Source organism: Heterocephalus glaber, unplaced genomic scaffold (assembly GCF_053883595.1).
Source record: "Heterocephalus glaber isolate CG9 unplaced genomic scaffold, H.glaber_assembly_v1.0 deba00001447, whole genome shotgun sequence".
NCBI lineage: Eukaryota > Metazoa > Chordata > Mammalia > Rodentia > Bathyergidae > Heterocephalus > Heterocephalus glaber.
The window spans coordinates 1,003,625-1,030,929 of NW_028258299.1; the positions used below are offsets into that span (position 1 = coordinate 1,003,625).

The following is a 27,305-nucleotide window of genomic DNA, read 5'->3' on the forward strand; positions in this document are numbered from 1 at the left end:
GCAGGACTCTCACCCCCAGACCCGGGCTATGGGGCCACTGTGCTCGGGGCAGGGTGCACACGCCAGTGTTGGGGCTGCAGGGCTTCCCAGGCCGTGTCCGGCTCCAGAGCCACCAGGACCCTTCACCTGCACCCAGGCCTAGCAAGTGACTGCCTTTGTGTGGGACGCGCTGTGTGAGGAAATGCAGGTGCGGGTGGCCCGGCGCTTGGGTCCCACAGCCCCTGGAAGGCCACCACCCCTTGGCTCAGAGTAAGGGGAGGCTGTGGGCAGGCGGGCCGTGGGCCTGTAGAGCTCTGCCCGTGAGCGGTGGGGACACTGTGAAGTGCGCCCCTCTGAGCTGGCTCCTGGCTGAGGCTGCCTCTGAGGTGCCCTCTGCTTCCCCCTGGGCCTGTCAGCCCCCCTGGCCAGGGGAGGACGGGGACTGCTGTGTCCCCTTCTAGAACAGTCCTTGCCCCTCTCTCACTCAAGGGCGGTGAGGTACTGTGCCCCTGGCCTGTGGAGCAGCCTGCACGAAGGGGAACCCTGGCTGTGACGCCAGGCCTGTGGGCCGCGGGGGCCGGGCCACCTGGCGGGAGGCATAGGTGGGGTGCAGGCCCACAGTCTGGAGACAGACTGACCTTGAGGCCGGCCACCGTGTGGGCTGCGCTGCACATGGAGCCCTCTCCCTGACTCCTGGCCCAGGTCCTCCTTGGGGCTGCTGCTCCAGCACACCACACCCTTGGGCATGTTTGCCTCTCTCCCCTCCACATAAGTTCTCAAGGAGCTTCCAGTGCGAAGGCAAGGCCCTCACCTTGGGAGTCGCCCACCGGTGTCATCTTGCGTGGCCTGTACGGTGGCTTCGCCTTGTGGCCAGCCCTACACACCACAAATGTGTCCTCAGGCTGGGTCATCTCCAAACTCAGGAGCCGCGATTCCTGTAGCTCGAGGGCCACCAAAGTGGTGCCATCCCTGGCTGCAGTGAGACCATGATACGCAGGCAGCCTGGCGTGGCTCTGCTCACCTCCGCTTCCGGGTGTCAGCAAGCGCGGGAAGGCTCGCGGGACTGACTGGCTCTGCCCCGGGGAAGGTTCACTTCAGGCCACACAGACGCCTGTGTGTTTTGTTCTGATTGGGGTGTGGTGAGGACCAAGCCCAGCCTGTGCCCCGTGTCCAGAGAGGTTCAAGGCCATGACCCCCGTATCGGTTTCACAGCGAGAGGGAAAGGACTTCAGTCCCGCCCAGCTGAGCAGTAGCCGCCAGGGTAAACTAGGACCACAGTGACCGTCCCCTGCCTGGCCACTTGGCTGGGTGGGACCGTGTGCACTGCTGTGTCCTCCGAGCCACCTCACAGGCCTGGGATGGAGCTGGGCACCGTGTCCACGGGAGGCCACTGGGCCCAGCCTGCTTTGGGTCACTGGGTACCAGAGGTCTCCTGCCAGGCACTGTGCCTTCAGGCTGCAGGGTGCTCTCAGGCTCCAGCGGTTCTCCTGCCTCTGCAGCAGCGCTGCCGGGTGGGAGATAGAGCCCCCGGTTTTGGGGTGGTGGTCTCTTACTGTTCTCTGCTCTTTGGGGGCTGGAAAGGAAGCGGCAGGTCTGTGACTTGATTCTGAGGGACCGGCCGGAACTCAGCTCAGCCTGGCCACTTGCATGTGTTAGTCAGGAAGGCCCTTGGTGTCCTCCTGGTGGCCTTGGCTCTCTCATATCTTGTAGGCCCACGACTCCAGGTCCTCGCTCTACTCCCCAGGCGTCTCCCTCCTCACTGCCCTCGCTGTGACGTTCAGGAGCGGTGGCCTGGCCGTGCCGCACTCCTGCCTGCCTTCTGCATTCTGCAGGGCCCTGAGTTGCCCTCACCAGGCACAGTCCCTGGTCCATCCCTAGTGGCAGGATTCCTGGCCCCGGGTAGAGCAGTCCGGGGACTGTTTCCTCTGGGGACAGTCTGGCCGTGGAAAATGCGCTGGCTGCAGGGTGCAGAGCTGGTCCTCTTTGCAGGTGGCCAGGCTGCCCCTCAGCACCAGTGCCACCCTGCGCCCAGAGCGCTGTGTCCACATTGCAGACAGGCGCCATCTACTCTGGGGTCACCGCCACTGCTGCTGATGGAGCCTGTGCCCCCGGGACTCCCGGGTCACCTCACTACGTCACCCTGGGGGTCTTTGAAGCCTGGCTGCTGAGGCTCAGGCCAGCTCTGTCTGGCCAGGAGGGTGCAGGCAGGGAGCCCCAGTCCTAACCCCACCGGCAAAGAGGGCCTTTGCGTGGAGGGGGCCACGCTGTGGCCGTGGAGATGGTTTCACCTGAGCAAGTGGCCTCCTGAGGTCCCCAGGGCAGAGCTGGCACCCGCCTAGGCAGACGGGCTGAGCCCTGCTGTTGGGTCTGGTGCACTGCTGATGGCCCCGGTTCTGCTGTGCTGGCTAAGTCCCAGGTCCCCACACTCTGGGAGCCGAGTCCTCAGCTGCCCCTGCGTGTCTCTTTCCTCTGCCACGGACCAGGTGGAGACCCCAGAGGCCCCCACAGAGCTGGTCTGGCCTCTTGGGCAGCGGCGCCCAGCTAACCTTGTTCCCACAGAATCTGCCCTGCCAGGTCTTGCCGCCTGAGGACTGAGCCTGGCAGGGCCTTGGCATGGGCTGAGCCCCCGGCAGGAGCCAGGCCAGCCTCACTTTCGGAGACATCTGCTCGCCTGCCTCCCCCTGCTCCTTGGAAGCATGACCTGGGTGGCTCCGTGCCTGGGCTGTGCCCTGCTGTGGGGTGGGCACTGCCCTTGCTTAGCAGAGCAGTGGCTGTAGGACCGCGTGGAGGCCAGCCCTGCTGCACGCAGTGTGAGGCTCCTGGGCACGGCCCCTGCAGAGCCGAGTGGCCCTTGGTCTTGTCACACCAGCCTGTCCAGCGGCTCGGCAGCTTCCCACCCTCAGGGGCTGTGGGCTCTGGGCTGGCTTCGAGGCCCTGGGAGGCAGGGGGGTCTTACTGGGGCCTCACGGAAGAGGGATGTGGTACCTCTACACCAGCTACAGCTACAGCTCCGTCCCAGGCTGTCTGGTGCTGGGACCCCAGTGGCTGGGGAGCCACAGCCAGGCCTGCCGTATGTACGACACCCTTTCCCTGGCGTGGGTGCCCGGCGGACACTTCTTCCCTGCTGGACAGACCCCCTTGCGCTCGAGTGAATTGGTGTTGAAGGGCGAGGCCGTGCCCCCCTGTGCCCTGTGAGGTGCTATCTGCCACGAGGCCTTGCTGTCGGGGAGACTCGGGTACCCAGAGCACCCCCGTCTCGGGGTCAGACGCCATGCAGGCTGGGGGCTTTGACTCTGTCCAGCCCCATCTTCCTGTCTGCCCGGTGGGCACCCTGCACCCTGGCGGCTCAGCGGACGTGCCTGGCACTGCCCCGGAAGTCCCTGAGGTTTCTCACGGCGGCGTCGGACGGCGCCGGGTCTGTGGCTTTCCTCTTCCTCCCGGTGAGGACGAGCTCGCTCTGCACCTGGAAGACAGGAAGCCCCACCCTGGTGGAGCAGCCGTGCCTGAGCCCTGGGAGGGTCCTGCAGTTCCGGAAGGCCACTCTGCCCCCCATCCCGCCTGCGTCTGTGGCCTCCGTGGACAGGGCCTCTGTGGAGTGGGGTTACCCTGAAGCACCACAGGGTAGCTGGGCAGCTGCATCTGTGGGCACAGTCGCCCTTCCTCTGGCTCCCCCGACCCAGGCCCGTGTGCCAGTGTAGAGGGGGTGTCCTGCGCCTCACCTCAGCCCCGTGGACCCGGGCAGAGGTCCCAGCGTGCACACCTGCACACTCAGCCTGTTGGCGCTGGGCTGGCCTCTGCCGAGTTTCATTCTGGAAGTGTGCCGCCCTTGCCACCCCCACCCTGGGAAGCAGAGGCCCTGCCCATCGTGGGGCCAGTTCTGTGGTCTTGCTTTCTGGGGAGCCTCCACCCTGTTTACTCTGCCCCTGAGGCTCCCTGGCTGGAGGAGAGAGGCCCATGGGTGCCCTGGGGCCACCCTCCTGCCACCCTGCGCCAACCTCCTGTCCTGTGCTCCAGGGAGGTCCTGCGGCAAACGGCCACCTGAGCTCGAGCTTTGGGGTTGGGGTTGGTTCTTTCCGTGGGGAAGGATGGACCTCAGGGTGCAGGGGCCAAACTGCACTCTGTCGCTGCGGCTCTGCAGGGATGGCCTGGCGCCTGGGCAAGTTAGGGGCAGGGAGCGCTTCTCCAAGCTTCCTGATGGCAGGGACATCTGCAGTCTGACCTGTTGGGCACGCCAGGTACCTTCCGTGTAGAGAAAGCTCCCCGGGGGTGGGCACTGAAAGGCTGCTCTGCTGTCCCCTCGGCACAGGTACAGACTGCACGCCTCATGTGCGTGTGGCTCGGCCCCGGCTGCTAGTCTGGGGCCATCTCGCGCCCCCTGGGTTTTGGGAAGGTGGAGCTGCTGCGCCAGGCACACCAGCCCCCCAGGCCCACTGCAGCTGCGGGTGAGGTCACTTCGGAGCAGCCCTCGGCAGCACAACAGCGTTCTCTGTGTCCTCGCGGGTGCTGCCCCTTCCCGGCCGCACCAGGCCCACTTTGCTGCATGCTGCCGGCCGCTTGAGCCTCCAGTGCACGGAGGGCAGGGCTGTGCGTCCTCGGGGCCATACCTCGGGGCCTCCTCAGTCAGGGACTGGCTGGCGGGGAGACCTTGCCCCAGCCCACAGGTACCAGCAGGGCCTTTTGTGTCGATCACAGGTCTCCTCTGAACCCCCGGCCTCCTTAAGACCCAAAACAGACGATGCCTCCTCCCAGTCCCCCGCGTCTTCTGAGAAGGACAAGCAGTCCAGCTGGCTGCGGACCTTGGCCAGCTCCTCCAACAAGGTGCTGTACGGGGCCTGCCTGGGTCCAGGGGAAGTGGGTGCGGGGCCTTCTGCTCAGGGCTGGGCAGGCCCTGGGACCTGCTGCGACTTTTTCCACAGAGCCTGGGCTGCATTCACCCTCGCCAGCGCCTCTCTGCTTTCCGACCCTGGTCCCCTGCAGTGTCATCCAGCGAGAAAGAGATCTCCCCACACCTCCCAGCCCTGATCCGAGACAGGTGAGTGGCGCTTCGGCATCAGGGCACCCAGCCCTGCAACACCTCGGCAAGGTGTGTGCGTGGCACTGTGTGCTTGGCACCAGGGTGGACCGTCTAGAGCTTCCTGAGACCTTGAGTGCAGCTGTGGAACTCACAGAGCCCATCTATGAGCATGGCCTCCTCGTGGGCCCTGGGCGTGTGGCCACGGGAAACCCCCACGGTTCTCAGCCACAGGAAGCTGGTGTAAAGGGTCTGGGTTGGAGGAGAACACATCTCCTCATGTCACAGCCCGGGAGCAGGGCAGCCAGGATTGTCCGTGGCAGGTGGGCTACAGGTGGGGCCCGGGGGTAGGCGCACCCCAGCCTGACACCTGCGCCCCTGCAGCTTCTACTCCTACAAGAGCTTCGAGACGGCAGGGGCCCCCAACGTGGCCCTTGCCCCGCCAGCCCAGCAGAAGGCCACGAGCAGCCCGCCATGCACCACCATGGTCCCCCGGGGCCCCGAGCCTCTGCCCACTTGTATCCAGCCCCGGAAGCGGAAGCTGATTGCAGACACCCCTGGAGCCCTGGAGACGCTGCTGCCGGTTACTGCCGTGGAGGAGGACAAGGACTCGGAGGCTGAGGTCGAAGTGGAGAGCAGAGAGGAACGTGAGTGACCTGGCTTCTCTCTCTGCCCGCTGTGGGCGGGGGAGCTTGGGGCTCTGCGGTGGCCCTCTCCCCCTGCAGCTCACCACTGTGCTCTGTCCCCAGTCGCTTCCTCCTTGTCCTCGCTGTCCTCGCCGTCCTTCACCTCGTCCAGCTCCGCCAAGGATCTCAGCTCCCCAGGTGTGCATGCCCCTCCCGTGGCTGCCCCGGATGCTGCAGCCCACACTGACGCCCCCAGTGGGCTGGAGGCAGAGCTGGAGCACCTGCGGCAGGCCCTGGAGGGCGGGCTGGACACCAAGGAAGCCAAAGAGAAGTTCCTGCACGAAGTGGTCAAGATGCGTGTGAAGCAGGAGGAGAAGCTGAACGCCGCGCTGCAGGCCAAACGCAGCCTCCACCAGGTGAGGCCTCCGCGCAAGTCCTCTGGGCACCGGCACTGTGCTGGGCCTCACAGTGGGCTGACGTCCCTCTCTGGTGTGCAGAGGTTGGCGCTGAGTGGCAGCCTGAGGCCTGCGCTCCAGCTCCCTAGCGCATCCCGGAGCTGTGTCTCCCAGGGTTTGGGCCAGGAGGAGCCGGGCTGCCTGCCCAGCGGTGAATTCACTCCTCAGCTCAGTCTGGCAGCTCTGGGGCGGCCTCACACTTGTGGGCGTTAGCACAACACAGCCCTGGTGCGTGCTGCTGGGCTTCCCTCACGTGCCCTCCACGGTCGCGGGCTCGGGGTGGAGCTGCGATTTCCCGCCTGGTGTCCACAGCTTGGTGTGGGCTGGGTGGGGTGGGGTCACGGCGGCTGGGTTGACAACCCTGGGCTGCTCCGCGAGCAGTGGCCGCCCGGGCGAATGTGGCAGCTGCGTGAGGAAGGTGTGCCCAGGCCCCACGGGTTCCAGGCTGCTGATCGGCGGCAGGACAGAGCCGGGGAGACACGGCCCAGGGCGGCTTGCGGTGACCGCCTGCCGCTGTCCCCAGGAGCTGGAGTTTCTGCGTGTGGCCAAGAAGGAGAAGCTGCGGGAGGCCACGGAGGCCAAGCGCAGCCTGCGGAAGGAGATCGAGCGCCTCCGTGCCGAAAACGAGAAGAAGATGAAGGAGGCCAACGAGTCTCGGGCGCGCCTGAAGCGGGAGCTGGAGCAGGCGCGGCAGGTCCGGGTGTGCGACAAAGGCTGCGAGGCCGGCCGGCTGCGCGCCAAGTACTCGGCCCAGGTACCGACGGGGGGCGGGGCCGGGCCGGGCCCGGGTGGAGCTGCTCCCTGAGCTGCTGGGTGCAGCTGTGCCAGGCCCAGGTCCTTGGCCCTGCAGGCCCTCACTGTGCAGGCTGCAGGTGGCCGAACCAGGCCGCAGGGCCGGGAGCAGCGGGGACACCCTTGCAGGCCTTGGAGCTCTCTGGGTCGTGTCCCGGCCTGTGCGGGGCAGGCTGGACGCCAGTCCCGGTGCCACCCACAGGGCTCTCCTGGGGCCGCCTTCCGCTGGTTGCCTGGAGATGGGGGGCCCGGGGGTGACAGCTGAGCAGGGCACCTGACCCTCGGCACCTGTCCTTCCAGATCGAGGACCTGCAGGTGAAGCTGCAGCACGCGGAGGCCGACCGTGAGCAGCTGCGGGCTGACCTGCTGCGGGAACGCGAGGCACGCGAGCACCTGGAGAAGGTGGTGAAGGAGCTGCAGGAGCAGCTGTGGCCGCGGCCGCGCCCTGAGAGCGGAGGGAGCGGGGAGGGCGCCCCGGAGTTGGAGCCCTAGCCTGAGCCGCCGCCGCCAGGGCAGCACCACGCCGGGCGCAGAGGGCAGCGGGCAGGCAGGGTGCGGGGCTCTGCGGGCCCGGCCTGCGCCTCTGCGGCCTCACAGCACAACGTCTCTCCTGTGCCTACTACCAAGCGAGTGTTCGTGACCACACACTTTTGGAATCCACTGCAGAATTTTCTACTGGCCAAGTTCAAGTGAGCAAGCCGCACCTCGGGCTGCGGCAGAGTCCAGGCCAGCCTGGCGGCCTGCATCGGGCCTCTGCTTGCTGGAACGTCCTAACATTTACACTTTTGTTATAAGCTATTTAAAACCAACACGGAGACTTGCTGTTCAGAAAACCGACACATTTTTTATGATGAACTCAAAGACCCCGAGGTGCACCGCCCTCTGGAGACCGCGGGGTGGGGCGGCGCCGCCCCCAAGCCATCACGCTCATCTGTGCCCGCGGCTGCAAGAGGACAGCAGGGGTTTTTTTCAGAGTCTATTTTTTCAGCGACAAGGACCTGGGTCTTCCTGCTGCTGCCAGGAAGAGCAGGAAGCATGCCGCGTGCGAGATGAGCCCAACACTGCCCGCCTTACCGCCGCCCGTCCGCGCTGCCGCCCCGTGGGCCCGGCCCGGCGCCTCCACCGTGAGCGGGGTGCTGCCCTGCAGGGGCGCGGGGCCGCCAGGCGCAGCCTCGGCCAGCCCCGAACACACCGCCCGCTCCATCTGCAGACCGCTTCCCCTCGTTCCTGACCGAGGCTGCAGCATTGGAACAAAACACAGCATTACTATTACTTGTTTGTTTGTTCATTTAAGCATATATTTAGAACTGCACTTTGTCAAAAATCTCCCCTTCTCTTTTTAAAACTCCCCCTTAACTGAGGTTTTTACAGATTTCTAGAGCAGTTCAAACCCTATGTGCTCGAGTGCTTAGAATCCCCTCTGGTGCTTGGTTGAACAAGGGAATCACAAGGAAATGCAACGCAGAAACCGAACTTGGGGCTCGTCTGTGCCTTCCAGCATCTTGTACAGCAAACCCTGACTCACATCTTTTTACCCCCGATACCGTCTTCAGTAGCGATTGAATCTGCCACTGTCAAAAGAAGTTACTTGCATTTATTCCAAATAATCTCGTTTACTCACCTGTTTATGCAAATTATATACGGTTTCTTATGCCCAAGCTTGAAAAATTATTTCCCAGTAGACAAGAGGCGGCCGCCCGTCCTGAAATCGTGGTGTTACTTCACGTAAGCACGCACAGGAGCTCTTTGCCCAAGTCCGCTCCGATCCCGTGGCAGCCATGTGCCGAGGGAGGTGGAGATGGCTTGTGCAGGTACAAGTGACCTCGAAATTGTCAGCCGCCGGCAGCACCTAGCAGAGCCCAGAGACTGCTGAACCCTGACTTTTGTTGCGGTGACAGAACCGTCTGCAGGGTTTTGCCCTTGGTTTACTGAGGGGGGCTCGGTTGCTGCCGGGACCCCCCCTTCCTGAAGTGCAATGCAAAAGGGACATCGTGTATATGCAGCATTTATTTGGAGTTTTCTTTCTCTTTCTTTTGCAGTTATGAAAGCTGTATGCATGGGATTTCACACCTCTGCCACCGCAGACCCACCCATGGGCATTATTACCGTGTCTTGTAAAGGGTCAGTTTTGTTACGCAACACGCAGAGTGCTCTTTTCAGCCTTGTTTTTCCAGTCATTGTGTGTTTTCAGTCATTTCTTCAAGGGAAACTAAACGATTTAGTTTGAGCAAAGCTTTAAGTGTGTTGGCGTGCTTCTGTGTGATGTCCTTGTCGCCAGGCCTGCAGGTGGTGAGCCGGGCCCCGGTGGAAGTTTAGCTCCAGGGGGACGTGCTTTGCTCAGCTGTTGGGCGGGGCTGCCCCTTGCCCTGCCCCGGCCACTGTGGCACCTGGGTGACCTCACCTGGTGCTGTGCCTGACCGTGGGAAGCATTGTGGCTGTCCTGTGAGTTTGTCACCCCTGGGCTGCACCTATGGGGTGGTGGCACCGGGGCAGGCGCCCCCTTCCAGCAGCCGGGCAGCTCTGCGGCTCCCACCTCGTCCGCTGGTCCCAGCCCCAGGGGAGGTTGGCAGGGCGCTGGGCCGTCCCGGCCACCCCGTTGTAGGTCACTGTGGACCACGGGCATCCCCAGAGCCACCCGAGCCTGGCTCTGCCAGTGAGGCAGGCTCGGGGTTCCATTTCTTTGCAAGTGGAGGGAGAAGGGGCTGCCTCCCCTGTGTGTGAACTCCATTATCGCAGTGGTTGTGCATTCAGCCTAAGGACTCGTTATTTCTATACTGAAAGAAGATTGTAATGAAGGGAAAAACACAGCAATAACATTCATATCTGTGGAGCAGCTAACTCGTACCCGACTCCCGCTTTCCGTACAGAACTAGCCAGTGTAAAAACAACGTCAATGTAAATACTTTTTTTCATTTTACACCATTGTATTATACGTGTATATGGTGGCTCCTTGTTCAGAAACTTTTCTTACTTGGTAGTTGTCTTGTTTTCTGGGTGGTTTTTAACTGAGGAAGAAAAAATGCTCGTCTGCCAGTGGGACGGAGTGGCCAGGCCAGGGTCGGGGTCGTGTGGCATCCCCTCCCGGCCTCACCCTCTGCGCCCGCCCGACCGCCCGCCACACCCTGGGCCTAGCGAGGGGCAGCTCTTCTTGCTCTAAGTCAGGAGTCTCAAGTGACATTTTTTCAATTAAGGGAAAAACGCCATGTCCAACCTTGACGCGCTCCAGGGCCCCTGCCCGTCCCGTCTCCTCTGCTGCTGCTAATGACAATACGATGGCTTACTCTGCTACTCGAGAGCTATTTTTATGTAATTAATGTATGCTTTCTTGTTTATAAATGCCTGATTTTAAAAAGGAAGAAAAAGCTTGGCATATTTATCTACTTCGCTGTGTACCTGTCAGTCCTCCCGCCCCCTTGGAACATGACATACAATAAAGGATTGGCAAGCGCGCGCGTGCGCGGCGGCTATGCTTGTGCCCCCCACAGACCCTGGCGCAGGTCCTGGGGGGGGTGGGGGGGGCTGTGCACAGCCACCCTGGGGCCTGGGGCCAGCAAGGGCACTGCTGTCCCGGGGGGCCCCATCCCGGAAGGGCCGGCCATGTCACTGGGGAGGAGAAAGTGGCCCCTGCCAGCTCCAGGGCTCCTTGGGCTGTGCCACGCCAGACTGGGCTGTTGGTGACTGCAGGGGGCGGGCGGTTCACAGCTGGGTTCCCTCCCTGCGGACGCCCCTTTTGGCACCACCTTTGGCCACCCGACTCTGGCCACCCTGGCCCGGCCTGGCCCCCGGCGAGAGGTCACCTGGTCACAATGAAGAAGTGGGTCAATACCTTCCAGCAGGACCCTGTGCTCCCACCCTGCCGCTGCCCCCGCCCAGGCCCAGGCCAGGCCCAGGAAGGACAGTGTGGGCATCCTGCCCACCGGGGGCCTTGGGACTGGGCACATGGGGGTCTGAGGCCATGGCTGCTGGGCTCCAGGCCGCTGTCCCAGGCGCCCTGGCCTTCACCTGAAGGCAGAGCGCAGCCAAAGCCTGACCCGGGTGCACATCGGAGCCTCTTGGCCAGAGTGGCCCAGAGGGTGTGGGTGGAGCCACCCCATCCTTCATGACGGAGGGAGGGCAGGACAGGGATGAAACGGTCCCTTCTGTCCACAGCCAGGGCCTCATGGGTCCCCAAGGTGCTCTGCACCCTGCTTGCAGGCTGGTGACTTCCCAAGTCCCCAGGACCTGGGGCAAAGCTGAGCCCAGGGCAGAGGCAGGGTCCTGTCTCTGTCTGCCTTGGGGTGCCACGTGTTCTCACCCCTGCGCCCACTTCCACCCCAGTCGAGGGGCTGAGCACGGCCACAGCGCGGTGCTCATCTGGTGGGTGGGCGCCAGGTGCCCTCTGGAAAGCGGAAGCCACTGCCCAGTTACTGTGACAGCTGGCCGGCATGCCCTTTCCCGGCCCAGACCCTGGGCGGGTGCTGCAGTGACCGCTTGTGTCCTTGTGCCCATGGCCAGCCCAGCTGGGGTCACCAACCTCCCTGCTGCCCAGAGCTGCCTGGAGCAGGAGCTCCAGCTGGGTGCCGCCTGGGGGAGGAGGGCTGCTCACTCCCCAGGCCTGGCCAGCACCTGCTGCGACCCTCACCCCACCTGTCCCAGGGCCACCGGCCCCTCTGGCCAGGACGAGGCAGGGCCCCCCTGCACCCCCATGGGCCGCTTCAGTGTCCTGCACTTCACTCAGGACCATGCCCTGCAGGAAGAGGGCCTGGTGAGGAAGCCCGGCCGGCCGGCAGCCTGCACCCTGGGGAGGAGGTGTGACCCACAAGTGCTGCCCTGTGAGGATGTGAAACCAGGGGCCCTGGCTCCCCACAGACGCCACCCACTGTGGCCAGAAGCTGCTGTGCCAGGCAGCCCTGAGGGTTGAGGACAGGACATTCGGGGACTGGATGTCTGCCTGCCCGCCACCCCACGGGCTCAGTGACGCACACGGCCATCTGTGACCCGGCCTGCGCCAGGTGGGCGGAGGCCTCGGCACAGGCGCCCAGCCCTGGAGCAGGTGGCCCACTGCAGGAGCGGACAGGCGCGGGAGCCAGCCGGCCTGGCTGGTCGCGTGGCATCCTCGCGGGGCCAGGTGTCCACTGGCCAGGAGGGAGCTCCCTGCCCTGAGGCTGGGTCTGGCGGCCTTGCTGGCAGGAAGCTGAGTCCGTATCACTTCCACCAAGAGACTGGTTCAGGACCCCAGGGAAGGAGGGGCTCAGGGCGGGGACCCCAGGAAGGCCCAGCAGAGGACGGCACCAAGGGAGATGCACAGGACCCGTCCCGGAGCCTCCTCCCTGGGGCTGAGTGGACATCCGCCCTCCAGCGCCACCCAGGGCCCCTCGTGGACATGGCGGGGAGCAAGTGCTCGGCCCCGGCCCGGGAGGGCTGTGCAGGTCTGCAGTTCTCTGTGGGGTTTGCGCTGGCTCCTCCAGGCCCGCCGCTGCCCTTCACCTTCACGTTGCCCCGCTCAGCTGGCCGGCCATCCTGTCTGCCCTCATTCCTCCCAGCCAACCCCGGCTCTTCCCCTCCTGGGGCCTCTTACTCCCAAGGACCAGAAGGGAAGGAGGGGTCTAGGAACAGGGGATGGGGCACCCATGCTGGGCACTTCATGCAGGGCTGGGGCAAGGGTCTTCCAGCCTGGGGAGGCCCGTGTGTGTGTGTGTGTGTGTGTGTGTGTGTGCTCTCTGCACACGCTCATGCATGTGCCCTAGCACGTCTGCATGTGCACTGTGCGCGAGCCTGCATGCATGTATACAGCTGCAAACTGGGGAGAGGGCAGAGGGACCGAGGCCCAAGGCGGATCCTGGCACCCTGAGTTCCACCCAAGCCAGCAGCTCCCTCTGGCTGCTCTGTGCCCCGTGCCTGAGCCAAGTGAGGTGACCCAGTGCTGGGGCCTCACTGGGACCAGTGACCCAGCCTGGCTGGCGCTGCCAGGCTCTGCTGCCCTGGCCCTGGGCCTCTAGCTGGTCGTGGCACTGCCAAATCCCCTAGGACAGTGGCTTCCTGGTGCCACACCTGGACAGGACACGGCCTGGCTTTCCTGCAACCATGGGCCCGAGCTGACAGCCAAGGGTCTGGCAGCTTAGGTGCTACCCCCATCATGTTGTGCAGAGGCTATGCAGAGCCTAGTGTCACCCCAGCTCAGCCTGGCTGGTTGCCCAGGGCGCCCCAGGGAGGGCCCAGCAGAGAGCACAAACCCTGTTTCTCCTGGGGGTGAGGAGAGGGTCCGCAGCCAGGGTGCAAAGGGCACCACAGCGGGCCTCACCACGGTCCCTGCCCGAGATCCTGGTCCCAGCACAGTGCTGACAGCTGGGAGTGTGGTCACTGTCCTGGGCGGTGACCAGGCCAGCAGCACCCCAGGTACGGCCCCTAAAATCCCAGCCTGGGGCTCTGAGCTGGATGGAGTTGGGGGTCCATAACACAGGGTACCCAGCAATCCACTTGTGTCCCAGCCAGCCCAGGGCCACCCCGATTCCAGCGTGAGGAGGCAGTGTTTGGGTCCCAGGGAGGATAAGGCACAGGCAGGTTTGCCTGTGCAACGCAGCAAGTCCCTCCTCCCCACTTAGGTGTTCGCACTCGGTGTCGAGTGCAATTCCAGGCCGCCCCAGAGACTGAGCTCCAAGAGTGGGCGAGTGTTCCACCCAGGCTGCACCCTCCCAAGGTCCCTGCCGGTTATGCAGAGCTGCCTCCCATTTATGCTAGAAGGGGGCAACCCTGGTGTTAGGGAAGCTTTGCAGCCGGCCCCCTCTCTGCAAGGCCACTGTACTCGGTCCTAGCCTGGCCATCCAGGCCACAGAATTAGGGTTAGGGTTAGGATTAAGGGTGGGCTTAGGGTTAGGCTTTTTTTTTTTGTACTGGGGATCGAACTCGGGTCCTTGCGCTTGTGAGGCAGGCGGCGGAACCACTGAGCTAAATCCCTGGCCCTGGTTTAGGGTATTTTGTGTGTGTGTGTATGACAGGGTCTCACTATGTAATCTAGGCTGCCCTCGAACTTGCATCAAACCCCGCCTCCTGAGTGCTAGGATTAGAGGCGTTGCCACCACACTGGCAGGTACAGGGGTAAAGTTAGGGTTAGGTGTTTGGGGAGAGGGTTAGCTTTAGGGGTAGGGTTTGGTTAGTGCTAAGGGCGGTCAGGGCCAGGGCTGGCTGGTTAGTGCTAAGGGTAGGCTTCTGTCCCCCAGCCCCACCTCCCCAGGAGCACCGGGTCTGGCTGGGGGCAGGGGCCTTAGATCCAAGCCCAGGCGCCGGCCCATAGGTGCAGCCTCTGGAGACGCCCTCCCCGGACCTCAGCCTGTCGGGTCACATGCACAGCTGCCCCAGGACCTGTGTTGCTCCCTCCCTGGGAGGGACGGCAAGTGCTGGCGGGCATCCTCTGGGTGCTACCTGCTCCCGTCCCACACCTCTGTCTCTGCCCAGGGTGCTGTGGGGCTAAATACCCTTGTGGGGGTGGCTGGGGTCCTCAGGGTCCTGAGCTGCCAAGGGCCAGGGTCACTTTGGGCCAGCTCCATGTCCCTGGGCAGTGGCAGGGTCCTGGGAGCTGGCCTGGGCCCTCAGGCTACCTGATGGTCCTCCTGTCCCCTGGTCCTTCCAAGGGTCACAGCTAGGTCCCGACCCCTCCCTGGGCACCCAGGCAGCAGGCCCTTGGCCTGGGATCTGTTAGGGCAGAGGTGCTAGGACTCCATACTGGGGGTGGGAGGGCTGGAGGCTGGCTGCTTACGCAGGTCACCTAGGCAAGGAGGCCCCGACTTGGCCCAGCCCATTAGGCTCTGCAGCTGTATTCCGAGGGGCCCGTCCTGGTCCCTGTCTCCGGCTCTCCTGGGGTGGAGGTGTGGATCCAGGAGAAGGGGTACCTGGTGTTTTCGAGAGTGGTACTGTCCCAGGGTCCAAGGGAGGGGCAGGGGCAGCAGGGCCCACTGGCGCTGCCTTAGGCTGAGCCTGCTGAGGACAGGGCAGTCTGTGGCTCCAGGGCCCTGGCCCTAGCTACAAGGTAGGTCGCCCACTCCTTGGAGACCTGGGGCCAGTGCTGACATGAGCCTGTGTGGGGCCACCCTGCAGTGGGTGTCCCTGCCTAGCCCACACCCCTCATCCTGTATGGGCTTCCCAAGGCCCTTCCCTACTTGCTCCAAGTCCTTCCTGGCCCCTGTGTCCCCCTTACCAGACACTCCCAGGGTTTCTGTGCCTGGCCTTGGTGGCTGTCCCCTGCCCCGATGAGAGGAGCAGGAAGCCGTGGGAGCCAGGCTGGGCTCTGTCTGCCCTGGATGTGTTCTGGAAGTGGTAGCTGCCCCCGGGGAAGAGAGTGAGCTGGCAGGGCCTGGCTGGCTGCACCGGGCACTTCCAGGAAGTTCTGCTGGGGAGGCCCCAGCCCCACAGCTGGCTTCACCCTGGGCACCCAGAGCAGGCAGCCTGCCAGGCTGAAGCTGGGGTTCGGAGGTCTCCCAGGTGTCCCGTGTGACCAGGAACCATCCTGCTCCAGTGGCAGTCTGGTCACAGTGTCCCCCGCTGACCCCGAGTCCTGGTGGTCAGAGGCAGGGCGGCCGCGGCCCTGCTTAGCGCAGGGTTGGGTAGGGAGGGCGGCACCTGCCCCCCTCCTCTCTCTGGGTGAGTCTCTGTTCTTCTGACGGCTCTCTCTGTCTCTCTCTCTGTCTCTGTCTCTGTCTAGCTCGCAGGCTCTGAGTAAGAACTCTTGTCTTTCAAGGTAGCACCTGGCCCATCGTCGTTCAGTAAATACCCGGTGAAGGGCCCAGCGTCTCCTTCTGGGGGTGGGGGTCAGAGATCAGGAGTGGCACATGGGAGGCCAGCAGCTTTGGCTGGAGCTGGCAAGGCCTGGAGCCTGGAGCCCGAGACCTCCTCACCAAGTGCCTGTGCACACGGCCCAGCAGCCAGGCAGCTGGGCCCTGTGGGCCTTGGACTGGCAGCGGAACCGGACAGGAGCCGAGCCGGGTTGGTGTCCTCCCAGGCTGGCCGCCCCTCAGACCTTGGAGGCCGAGGGCCCTGCACATGGGCCTTTCTGCCTTCAGCACTGCCTGGGAGGCGGCAGGGAGGGCTGGCAGAGGGTGGGCAGGGAGAGGCAGCGGGCACCTGGGAAGCAGGGAGAAGCAGCTTCTGTTTGGAAGCCATTCCAGCCCAGGGCACCCCAGGCCGCCCGCCCCACTGCCTTTGCATGCAGCAGACTCCAAACTTCCTGCCTCGGGTTTGGGACTGAAACTGCGCATGCTCCAGGGAAGCTCAGCACGAGGGCTCCTGGGCAGGGGGAGCAGCAGCTGCTGCCGTTCCCAGCAATTCTTCCTTCCTAAATTGAAAGATCATTTTGTTTTTCTTTTGACAGCAATGTGGCTCCATCCTGAAGCAGAAACGGAGCTCCAGAGCAGGCTGCTGTGTCTGAGGGGTGGTCAGGCTGTGTGTGACCCCCGGCAGGCAGGAGAGGGAGGAGCCTGGGCTCTTAGGGGGGCGGGATGGGGGCCGACCTGGGGCACCGTGGGGCAGCCGGCGGGAGGCCCACGCCCAGCTGGGCCAGGCTCAGCCTGGGGTTGAGGAAGGCAGAGTGGCCTGCCCTCCTCTTGAGGGGACAGGTGGCGCTTGACTGTCCATAGGCCAGAAGAAGCATGGGTACCGCCCCAGGCCAGGCTGCTGTGCCAGTTGGGGTGACAGGCAGGGTGGGGGTGGAGGTGTAGGGCTGACAGGGTCAAGCCCACCCTCCTTGGGCAGAGGGGACAGTTGCTAGGGACGCAGATGGCACTTGCCAGAGACCTGCCTGCTAGGTACCAGGGCTCAGATGCCCCTCCTGTGGCTGATGCGGGTGGCGGGGAGCAGCGACCACATGGCAAAGCCCAGGAGAGGATGCAACACTGACACTGGGGCAGGCAGAGTGACACTCCCCAGGCGGGCGTGTGCCCACTGGACCTGGCCAAGCTGAGGGCCACAGGGGCCCTGGAGCCGGGAGGTGGGGGCTGTAGGAGTCGCTCCTGTGGCAGCAGCCAGGCCTGTCAGAGGCGACTGTGAAGCCCCACGCCTGCCCCAGCCCAGCCTGGGAGAGGATTCCGCTGCAGACTCCCCTGGGCCTGGGAATGGAGTGTGTGGTGCAAACGCACGGGCCTTGCAGAGCGCAGGGAGAGACGAGCCCCAACTCTTGGTGCCGACTACAGACACAGCCAGGTGCCGGCCACCCCCGCGGGTGCACAGGGGCAGCAGAGCTTCTACTGAGTGTTTTATTAAAGCCAGAGGCTGGGGACTCATGCGGCCCCCTGGGCCCAAGCTACGAGGACCATGGGGCAGACCGGGAAGGTGGGAGGGGGCTGCTCTGTGGGCTCTGGCGCCTCCAGTGCATCGGAGGGGCTCCCCTCACAGGCTGGGCCCTGGAGTCTGCTCCAGGGACGGGGGTGCTGGCCGCCCCTCAGGCAGGATGTGCAGCCGTCTGAAGGCGGTGGGCAGTGCTCGGCCGAGGAACGGAGGTGTGGTCACGTCCTGGATCAGGACCACGTACTCTCCTGCAAGGCATGAGCAGCGCTGGTCCTTGGGCTCCCGGGGCCACAGCGGCTCAGGCTGCTGCCCCGCTCCCCTCAGACCTCTCAGCTGGGCATGCACCCTGCTGCCACGTGCCCAGGACCTGCTGGTGACTCCAGGGCTCCAGGCTCCCAACAGTGACCCGGGACCAGACCGCCATCCCCCAGGGTGCTGGGTGCTCGGTCAATGACCGTGAAGAAATGAGCTGGGGGTGGGGCGACTGCCTCTGTGGGCCCAGCCGCCCTGGAGCCTGAGCGGGGGCTGTGGCAGTGCAGGGGCCCGGGCCCGGGGGGCCCACCCCACATCCATTGGACCACGTGGCCAAGGGACTCTTGGAAATAAGTTCCTAGGCCTTAGGAGAAAACAATTCACTTCCTCTGAGCTAAGCGTGTTAGAGCCCAGCCGGGGTGGGAAGGGCCAGGCCAGAGGCTCTGGTGGGAGCTGAGGGCGGCCCTGCAGGGGGCTCCAGAGGAGGAAAAGTACTTTTCCTTTCTGCAGTCTGCAAACTGCCTGGAGAGCTTCAAAGTTGGAGAAACCATAAAAAAGAAAATAAGAAATAACAAAAAGGGAGGTTGCCATAGATACGGTCCTCTCTCCCTCCCCTGAGCCCGGCAGGGCTGGCACTGGAGAGGGGAAAAGCTCCCGGCTGGCCCGGGTTCACACCAGGAATGCAGCCACAGCTGAGCTGGGGGCAGGAGTCACCCGCACCGCGGAGCAGGGCAGATTGACATTCCAGACGCCAGGCTGGAAAGCGGGCGGTCACTGTCCACCGCGGCTGGCCAGGCTGCGGGCGCCTGCGGATTCCTGGGCAGGATGGGAGCGGCCTCCGGGGCCCGGAGGAATCTGCTGGCCTTACTCAGCCCCTCTGCGCACCCTGGCTCTGGGGGGCCCGTGGGCCTGGCGGGGGACCCAGAGGGGAGCACACTGTGAAGCTGGCGGCGGCAGCAGGCCAGCCCCCTGGCGGCTGGAGGGGAAGTGGCACACAGCAACGCCATGGTGCTCCAGGCGTTGCCGGGAACACTGCTCAGCTGGCCAAGGGCGCCCGGCCAGGGAGCCGGCGTGAGCTCAGCGGGCAGCGCGCACAACTAGGCCCAGGCCTGAGCTGACCCCACGCTCAAGCTGGCTCTGCGGACGGAAAGGCTGCGGGAGGGCCCTGGGCCTGGGTCTTTGGCTGGCACTGGCCCCGGGGCTTGGCTGTCCCTGGCTTCACTCTGTGGCCTGGAGTCTGAATCCCAGCCCCAGCCCTGGAAAGACGCCTCTCCGAGATGTGGCACCACAGGGAGAGGTCTGGGACCCGGGGGGCTCCCTGCCTCACCAGGTGCGTGGAGGCCCAGAGCCAGGGGACCCCAGTCTCCCACCTGCCCCTCCCAGAGCCAGGCTGTGGGTACAGCGTGGCCGGTGCGTGGGCTCTCACTGTCCAGACTCCACCCTGGGACCTTTCCAGTTTGGTTGGCCAGTGGGGCTGAGCCCAGGATGGGGCAGTGGCCCTGCCCAGTCTGCACTGGAGAGTCCTATCCTTTCTGGCCTCAGGGCCCTGCCAGTGCTTCTAGCCATCGATCAGAGCGGGTCCTGGGGCTGCTGGGAACCCTGTGAGAGGTGAGCCTGGACGTGCAGACAGGGCCCAGAGACCCCACAAGGTCATTTCTGTCAGGCGAGGGGAGAGCCACCCTCTCCGCTGGATGCCCCTCAGGCACCAAGGGATATGGGGTGGGGCTGGTGACAGCATCACTGTCCCAGGTCTGGGGACGCTGCAGGTTCTGGGTGCCTGTGCCACACTGGGGGAGGCAGTGCCCACCCCCACAACGGCCAGCCCTTTGCCCATCGGGCCACCACCTGCACTGGTGGCCACAGCCCCTGGGACCTGAGGAGATGCCTGGCCCCTAGCATCTCTGCTTCCCTAACTACCGCTTCCTCAAGCCCTGAGACCCCGGCTGCCCTGGAGTCTCCCTAGACCCCAAGCTCCTGCTATTCCCCAGTCCCGGGCCCCCTGGTACTGCCCTCCTCTGTGGCCCGCCCGCATGTGCCCTCCCTGCAGTCCCTGCCATGCCTGAGCTGGGCCAGTCTCCCGGGCACGGTGCTGTTGGCATCACGGCTCTGCCTACCTGGGTACACTGCTGCCACTGGCTCCACGGCAGTCCTGTCAGGCCTGTGGAGAGAAGGGTCCCCTGAGTCCTGCACCCCCGAGCAGAGGTGAGGGTGAGCCTGGCAGAGGGCCAGCAGCTCAGACCCAGTGGTTCTGAGGCGCTGTCTGCCCAGCAGCTCGTGTGTGCACCTCACTGCGTCTCCACTGGAGATTCCGAGTCCCGGCTGTCTACCCTCCAGGCCGTGAGCAGCCCAGGACCCGGCAGGTGTGTGGCAAACCATCCTGCGCCCAGGCCAGAGCTGCCCCTCAGAACCAGGGCCAGCACCCAGCCGAGGCCAGGACTCCTTAGAGGCCAATGAGGACCACACAGTCTTCCAGCAGGAGATGATGGGCAACCGCCAGGCAGGGCCCTCGAGGGGCAAAGCCGGGGTCACCTGGGGCCCTCCGGGTTCAGTGGACAGGAGGGGAGGGCCTGTCTTGGGCCTCGCCGTCTGAGGGGTGGAGACTCCTACCCGGCCACAGCTGAGTGCAGGTTCTGGAGGACTCCAGCCCTCCACCCTGGTTCCGATCTGTAGCGGGGTCGGGGGCCCTGTCTGCCCTGGCAGCACCTCAGAGGAGCAGTGGCTGTGGCCGGGCCGCTGTGAGGGACATGGCCATCAGAGCCCTGACCCACACCCATTTCTGCCCAGCCTTTAGCCTTGCCTGCCCGACAGGGATCCAGGGGGAGCGGGCCAGAGAGCCCCGAGGCCCCTGACACAGGGCCTGGGGACAGGCTGGTTCCCACCCCTCTGCAAACTTAAATACCACGAGCGTGATTTCGGTGATAAAAAATTAAAGACGAAAGACTTCAAAATGACTTCTTTTTGAGTGGAGAAAAATGGGCCTGGGCTGGGCCCCAGGAGCCACGTTAAAAACAGTGAAGTGTGGAGAAGGAGGGAAGGGAGATAAATAATTTAGCGCTGAGAATAACTAGAGGCTGCCAGGCTGCCAGCTTTAAGCGAAATAAACGGGGTTACAAGAACCCCAAGTTTCTAAAGCACCCCCAGGGCTTTGAGGACGCAGAGCAGCACCAGGCAGGGTGGGGGCCCCTGGGAGGCACCGGTTAATGGGGTGGCAGGCGGTCAGCCGGAGGACAGTCTCTGCAGGCTGTGTCCAGAATGTGGGGGACCCCAGAAAGGAAGACTGGGACCAGTCGTGTGCAGGGCACCACTGTCTCCGGGGTCTACTGAGCAGAGGCCACGGGAGCCTGGGTGGGGAGAGGCCTGGGTGACCCCCAGGCCCCCATCGAGAGCCTGTCCTCCTCCTCCTCCTCCTCCTCGGGTGCGCTTGGGGCTCATGGACTTTCTTGAATCTGTGAGGCTTTTTATTTTTTCCATTAAATTTGAAAAAATTTTGTCGTAATTAAGAAGCTTGGCTGTCTATTGAAATCTGCCCCTCCAGCCACCTCCAGCTGCATCTGGGTTCAGTGGCTTGTGGTCCAGTGGTCCTGTCTGTCCCGTCTCCTTTGGACTTTCCGTGGCTGTCTTCCCTTCACTGAGGTCCACGCCACGTCCCACCTGGATGTGGTCCTTTTCCCTGCTGGCTGTTGGTGCCCCCAGACTGGTCCTGATGGGCCGTTTTCTTTTGTTCTCCCCTAGCTGGGTGATCTTTGGTCAGATGCCAGACGTAGCAAACTTTACCTTGTTGGGTGCTGGGTATTTTTGGATGCATGTACATATTCTTGCTGCTGTTGTTACTGGAGACAGCGTAAACCTTCTGGGCCTCACTTTCAAGGTTTGCCAGGTGGGGTCCAGGTGGGGGTGACTGACCCAGCCCCCATATGTGACCCTGTGCCTGCCTGCTGGGCCCCAATCTCTGTGCCCAGGCCTGGCCCTCCTGGCCGTGAGTCCCTGGCCATGGCGTCCTCACGCTCTGGGCTTTTCCCTCCCGGCTCTGCAGCCCCCTTTGTCCCATGGTCAGGCCTGGGAGCTGCTGGGCTCAGGGCTCCCTCTGCCCCCCCCGCCCCCAGTTCCCAGACCTGTTTCCTTGCTTCAGAGGACCCCTGAACACACACTGGACCCCTCTTGGCCCCACAGCCTGTACCCCGTGTGGGCCTCACCTGATGTCCCTGTCCCTCCCGATCTCCCTTGTCCGATGTCTGAGCGCCCCGTCTCCCGTACCTCTCCCTGCCTTCCACTTATTTATTTTAGGGAAGATGAGTCCAGTCCCACAAACTCCATCTCAGGGACAGCTCAGCAGCAGTTCGAGTTGAGAGGGCCAGCCAGGGTACGGGCTCCGGCTTCTCGGTGGGAGGCCAGGGACGGGACCCAGGCTGGGTCTGTGGATGAGCCAGGCCCCTGGAGCCCTCAGCTCTCCCTCTGCACAGGCCGCCCAACCCCCCCCCCCGCCCTCATCCCTGGATCCCTGTGGTGTCCACTGAGGCAGGAAGACTGCTGGGCACCCCCGGGACACAAAGGCCCTGTCTCTCCTTTCTCCTACTGGGCTCTGCAGGATACAGGGTATCGAGGGACATGGAAGCTGTTGGTCAGGGGCACCTGGGGCGGGACCGGGCATGGAGTGCCTCTCTGAGCACAGTGCACCTCACTTTTCCTGGGGGAAGTGGCTCCCGTGGGGACCCTGCCCTCCTGCATCATCCAGGCCCCACTGCTCCTTTTCACTGCCCCCACCCCAGGACTGTGCAGGGCAGTGACAGAGGGGCCCAGAACTCTTCCATAAGGCCCAGAGAAGCCCCGCGCTGGGTGTGACTGGGGCACAAAGGGCCAGGCTCTGCAGGTCGCCCACCCCTCCCAGCTGCTCTGCCTGCCCGGGTGCTCAGCTGGCTCCAGGTAGCTCCCTTCCCAGCGGGCACCACATGCTTCCCGTCTGGAGGCCCAGGTGGTGCTGGTGGTGGTGTCACAGCCCACGTCGTGTGTCGTTCTTGAGACCAGTGCCCACTCCTGAAATGGCAGCCACTTAACTTCCACAGAAGCCGGGACACAGAGGACCGTGTGAGGCCCCTTCCCGGGCAGAGTGCCTGCTCCGGGAACCGGGTGACGGCCCTGTCCTTGGAGCTGGGCCACTGTGATGGAAGCTGCGGGCCGGGCAGCTTCAGTGACCAGAGCCCACGTCCTGGAGCCCGGAATGCACCTGAGCTGTAAGGGTCAAGGCCTGCAGCAGGGTGTCAGGGCGACACTGGCCCGGGGCCCCTGGGTGTTGGGGGTTCCTCGAGAGTCCCATGTGGCCCCCACACCATGTTCCAGCTTTGGGAGCAGGAGCTGCAGAGACACAAACTGGAGGACAGTCACCTAGGGCCTCGAAGCACAGAGGAGCTGCCCAGCCTTTCCTGGCTCGTGGAGGACCTGGCCTGGGCCTGAGCCTGGGGAAGGATGGCCTGGTTTCCATGGAGAGACCCTGGTCCAGGGTATAGCACTGGGCGTGGCTGCCCTGGGACGCTGGGCAGTGTGTGGGCACAGGGTGGCACTGCAGTGGGCAGTCACCTGGGTGTCTCAGTCTAGGGGTCAAGGGGGGCTTGCTGCAGGCACCAGAGGGTTGAGGCTGCCCTCCCTGCACCCTTTCTGCTTTGGGCCATCACTCAGAGCCCAGGCAGCGGGGAGGCAGCCTTGGTGTGGGGATTAGGGCACTGGCGTTTCGGGCAATCCACAGCAGCTGCTCCCACCGGCTGTACACCTGCTCGGTTTGTTTCCTGCCTGGACGGGATGGGGCTCACGTTTCAGTCCTTACAAGCCTGCTGAGGAACGAGGCCTCGGTGCCCTGTAGCTGTGCCCTGAGCTCTCGCCTCTGGCCGGCCTGGGTCTGGGGCTTCACACCCACATCCTTCGGGGTCTTGGGGTCCCCCTGGTGTCTGTCCACGGGCATGTGCCAAGAGTCTGGCCAAGCAGGGTGGGATGTGGAGGAGCCCGGTGTGGAGCGTGGGAGGCGACCCAGGGCGAGCAGGGCGCACGGCCTCAACAGCTGGCACCCAGCAGGAGCCTTGGGGCTGCCAGTTTCCAGTCTGCTGTGCTTGTGGGACCCACAGTCCGGCGCCCTGGGGGCATCTGCAGGCCTCGCTGTCGGGGCCAGGGCTTCTGCTTGTGGGCAGGGCTGTGGTGCCATCAGGCTGGTGACAGACAAGCATCCTGCCCGGGCTGTCCTCCTGCAGGGGTATCCGAGTGGCAGGCCAGGCTCAGCACGATGGGAGGCCGGGGTGGGGCCTCTCTACCTCAGGGACGTGACGGCTGCCATGCCGGGTGCACGTGGTCCCCATGGCTGGAGCAGAGGGGCTGGGCTGCCAGTGTCAACTGTCTTTCCAAGTAAAAGAAATAAGCTGACGCCACCTGTGCTGGCCTAGGGACTAATCACGGAAGACTTAACTAGACACATTTTCCTCACAGTCAGGAGAAGGGGCTCTGATGCCCCAAGAGCCACCGGGAGCCACTGTGCTCGCAGCGGGCACCCGGGCACCTGGCTCCTGGCCCGGCAGGCTTTCGTCTGCCACATTTGTCTTCCCCTTGGGGTTCACGGTTGGGATTTCGGCTGGAGCACTGTTCTGTGGACGCTCCGGAGGGGCTGGACAGTTCACAGTCACAGGCACAGACCCGAGTCCCCGGCCGCTGCAGCTGACGAACTTTCACATTGCTCGGGACCAAGGCCCAGGTCCGCTGTGAGCTGTGAGACTGTACTGCGCCCGGAATGTCTCCTCAGGAATGCGGCGGAGGCCTCGGCCAGCTCCGGCCCGGGAGGCAGGCGCAGGCCAGCTGGGGCCACTGCTTCGAGCCGCTGCACACAGCCTCAGTGCCCACCTCGCCGCACTCCGGGTCCCCCTGGCACAAGCCGCATCTGGCGCTGAGTGGACGCACAACACCCCACAGCCTTCTGTCTGTCGTGTGCTTCCAGATGTGGCCTGGGGCTGCTGACCTCGTCAGAGGCAGAGGGGTCCCTGGGGATCAGGATGGGTCTGGCCCCGCACCCAGCTGTCCATGCTGGGCCTGCACTGGGTGCTGCCTCCCCGCTGGTGCTGGGATTGAACCCAGGCCCTTCACACAGCGCTATATCCCCAGTTCTTTTTTATTCTTATTTTTAGGGTCTCAGTAAGTTGCTGCTTGGGCCAGGGATGCAGCTCAGTGGCACCACACCTGCCTGCCAAGCACAAGGTCCTGAGTTTGATCCCTGGTACCGCAAACAAAACAAAACAAAAAATAAGATGCTGCTAAGTGGCCCAGGATGGGCTCGAACCTGTGACCCTCCTGTCTCAGCCTCCCAGCCAGTGCTACCAGGCCAGGCGCTGGGTCTCACCTGCGCATGGGTAACCAGGCCCTGGGGACTCACACACCCGTGGGGTGAGCAGCCAGGGTTTGCCGGAGAGGCAGGGCTGAGGGACTGACATCGGGCTGTGCCCAGGAGGCTGCAGCCACATCAGGACGCTCCGGCCGCCCTCTGCCCCTTTACCCACCAGGACCAGGTGCCTGTTTCCGGCAGTTTTTCTGGTCACAGCCGCTCCAGGGCTGCGCCTGTGCCGTGAGAAGCCGCTGCTCCCTGCCATCCCTGGTGTCACTCCTTCCCCTCCACCCTCCCGTGTGGCTCCTCCGATGACATGGTGGCTGCTGACGTGGCAGAGCTGAGTGCGGCTTGGCTGGGGTCACAGTAGGCGACGGGCAGCAGGCCCAGTGGCACCGTGGGTGCTGCCCACTGGGCCACGGATGGACGTAGTGTTGTTCTGAGGGCCAGGTGCATGTCCACAGCCCCCACCGCACGCCCGGCCAGGCAGGGGCCCCGACAGCGGAGGGTGTGCCGCCTGCCCTTGGCCCATGGGATCACCTGGGAAGGCCCGGATCTGTGTCAGCTGGTGACTGCTGTGTGGCCACGTCCTGAGGCCATGCAGCGCCCAGCCGCCAGAGCCCTAGCAGCCCTCTGGGCCAAGGTCTGACAGCCGGGGTCCTGTGCTGGGATGGAAGGGTTTCCACCGTGGCTGCAGGGCTCCCAGCTCAGCTGAAATTTGCCAGCAAGATGTGGGGCCGCCTGGCCCCTCGTAGCCGGGTGCCGCATTGTGGGCACAGGAAGCGGCGCACACTCCCACCTGGGGAACCTGTCTCCGGAGCCAGGTGCTCGCCAGCTGTCCGAGACTCCAGACAGCCATGGACAGGGATGGCCTGGCCCACTCACAGGAACTCATCTCAGGCTTCTGTCTGCAGCTGTGCCTCCAGCAGGGGCCGGGCAGTGGGAGGAGGGCCCGCAGTGCCTCACTGGGCTCAGGTGGCCTCTGGGCCGTGGCGGGGGGCTGGGTCCACATCCCAGGGCTGGGCCAGGCTGAGCTCCACGCTTGGCCACAGGGCGAGGCCAGAAGGCCTTGGGACCTCAGGGCCCCGGTGGCTCTGAGAACCTGGTGATGGCCAGAGGTTGGCTGAGGTCGAGGTTGGATTGTGGAGGTTCAGATTCGTCTCTCACTTGTGGGGAAGCCATCAGAGGGGAGCATGGCCTGGGAGAGCCTCAGTGCAGTGCAGTGTCTCCCCTCTGTCTCTACACCCAGGAAACAGGACCCAGGTGCACAGGGAGAGGCTGCAGGGCCCTAGGGCTCCCGGGGGACCCAAGACACACAGCGTATGGGAGGCTGCTGAGGTCCCGAACTCACACGGGAGGAAGGGACGTCTTAGACCCACAAACTCCGACTGTGTGGCCAGTCTCTGGGGTCCCAATGACCTGTCTGTGGCACCTCGAGACTCCTTTGTGGGCCAGCAGGGTGGGAGGGTGAGCGGACCGCCAGCCCACGTCTTCCAGAGCGAGCTGTCCAGGCCGCCCGTGATGGGCGTGACGCCAGCCCGGGCTGGGCTGCTCCTGGTGGTGTCTGTGGCTGGATGGGAGGCCGGGGCCCGGCCCTGGTCACACAAGGGCATCTGGGGACGGCTCTGGCCCTCCCATGCCGCAGCTCATCACTGGCCGTCTGGGCACTGCCCCTACGAGGTCCCAGACAACACAGGCTCTGCCCCGAGACCAGACAGCACCGGGCAGGCAGGGACGCAAACCTTCCATGACACGGGCCAGCACGAGGGCTGACGGCTGGGGCACCCTGCCTGGTGTCTCTGTCCCCACAGGGGCTGGGATGGCCCCTCGTGCTCCGAGGGCGTGAAGAGAGCTTCTCCTTGCCTCCTGCTGTGTGACATCCAGCTCTCTGGGCTGTCACACTTGATTTGGTTGAGCAATTGCTGAACTCTGCGTCCCCGTGCCTCAGTTTCCCCCTCTGTAAACAGGACCAGTCATGGCCCCCGGTACCACCTGGCCCCGGGTGTGGGAAAACGTGACGAGTCTGGGAGGCCTCCAGGGACTCCGCCTCTCCCTCATCCTCCTGCACACTGCCTGGGTGCTGGGTGCAGGCTGCTGGAACACCATGGGGACCACTCCAGCCGCCGGCCCCCAGGACAGGCCCCGGGCATACCTCCCCTGGGCCTCCGGCCGTCATGTGTGCTGTGCAGCATGGTCAGTGCCCGAGGCCGCAGGAGGCTCGTGAAGGATCCTCTGTCCTACCTGCTGCTGTGGGTGCCGGGTGCTGTCTTGGCTGGGCACGGGCCGCCCTCTTGCTGGCTGTCAGCCTGCAGGAGATCAGGGTGGGGAGAGGTTGGGCTCAGTGGGGCTGGCACAGGCAGAGGGGCTGGGTCTTCCCCCCTCCATGGCCTCCGTGCTCACCTGGCTGGAGCTGCCCAGGGCCAGGAAAGCCTGGAGGCCGGGTGGGGGCAGCCCCAGGACAATGTCTGTGAACTCCGCACAGCCTCGTGTCACGTGCCGCCGGTCCACAGGACACGGGGGCTCCTGTGCCCTGGCTGGGCAGGTTTCCCCAGAAAAACAAGAGTCCGAGTCACCAAACTGAGTCAGCAAGA

The 27,305-nt window shown here is 64.4% G+C and overlaps 2 protein-coding genes across 5 annotated transcripts in view; one reads left to right on the forward strand and one right to left on the reverse strand.

The window, feature by feature from the left end:
* The window catches only part of Ski (SKI proto-oncogene), a 62,852-nt gene extending 52,539 nt beyond the window's left edge, over nt 1-10,313 (forward strand). The window contains exons 2-7 of the mRNA XM_004863799.3: nt 4,672-4,797; nt 4,896-5,011; nt 5,375-5,637; nt 5,740-6,032; nt 6,595-6,825; nt 7,164-10,313. Coding sequence (XP_004863856.1) covers nt 4,672-4,797; nt 4,896-5,011; nt 5,375-5,637; nt 5,740-6,032; nt 6,595-6,825; nt 7,164-7,355 — 1,221 coding nt within the window. The 3' untranslated portion in view covers nt 7,356-10,313. The remainder of the gene's footprint in view (nt 1-4,671; nt 4,798-4,895; nt 5,012-5,374; nt 5,638-5,739; nt 6,033-6,594; nt 6,826-7,163) is intronic.
* A 6,553-nt stretch (nt 10,314-16,866) lies between these two features.
* Nucleotides 16,867-27,305, reverse strand: part of Morn1 (MORN repeat containing 1) — a 50,789-nt gene continuing 40,350 nt past the window's right edge. The window contains exons 11-14 of one of the 4 annotated variants that reach the window (XM_087214375.1): nt 27,115-27,248; nt 26,956-27,020; nt 19,481-19,524; nt 16,867-17,362 (exon numbers count right to left, since the gene is read on the reverse strand). In XM_087214375.1, the coding sequence (XP_087070501.1) occupies nt 17,217-17,362; nt 19,481-19,524; nt 26,956-27,020; nt 27,115-27,248 (389 nt within the window). In that variant the 3' untranslated portion in view covers nt 16,867-17,216. The remainder of the gene's footprint in view (nt 17,363-19,480; nt 19,525-26,955; nt 27,021-27,114; nt 27,249-27,305) is intronic. The other 3 variants (XM_021243587.2, XM_021243586.2, XM_021243588.2) reach the window with 3 other exon arrangements.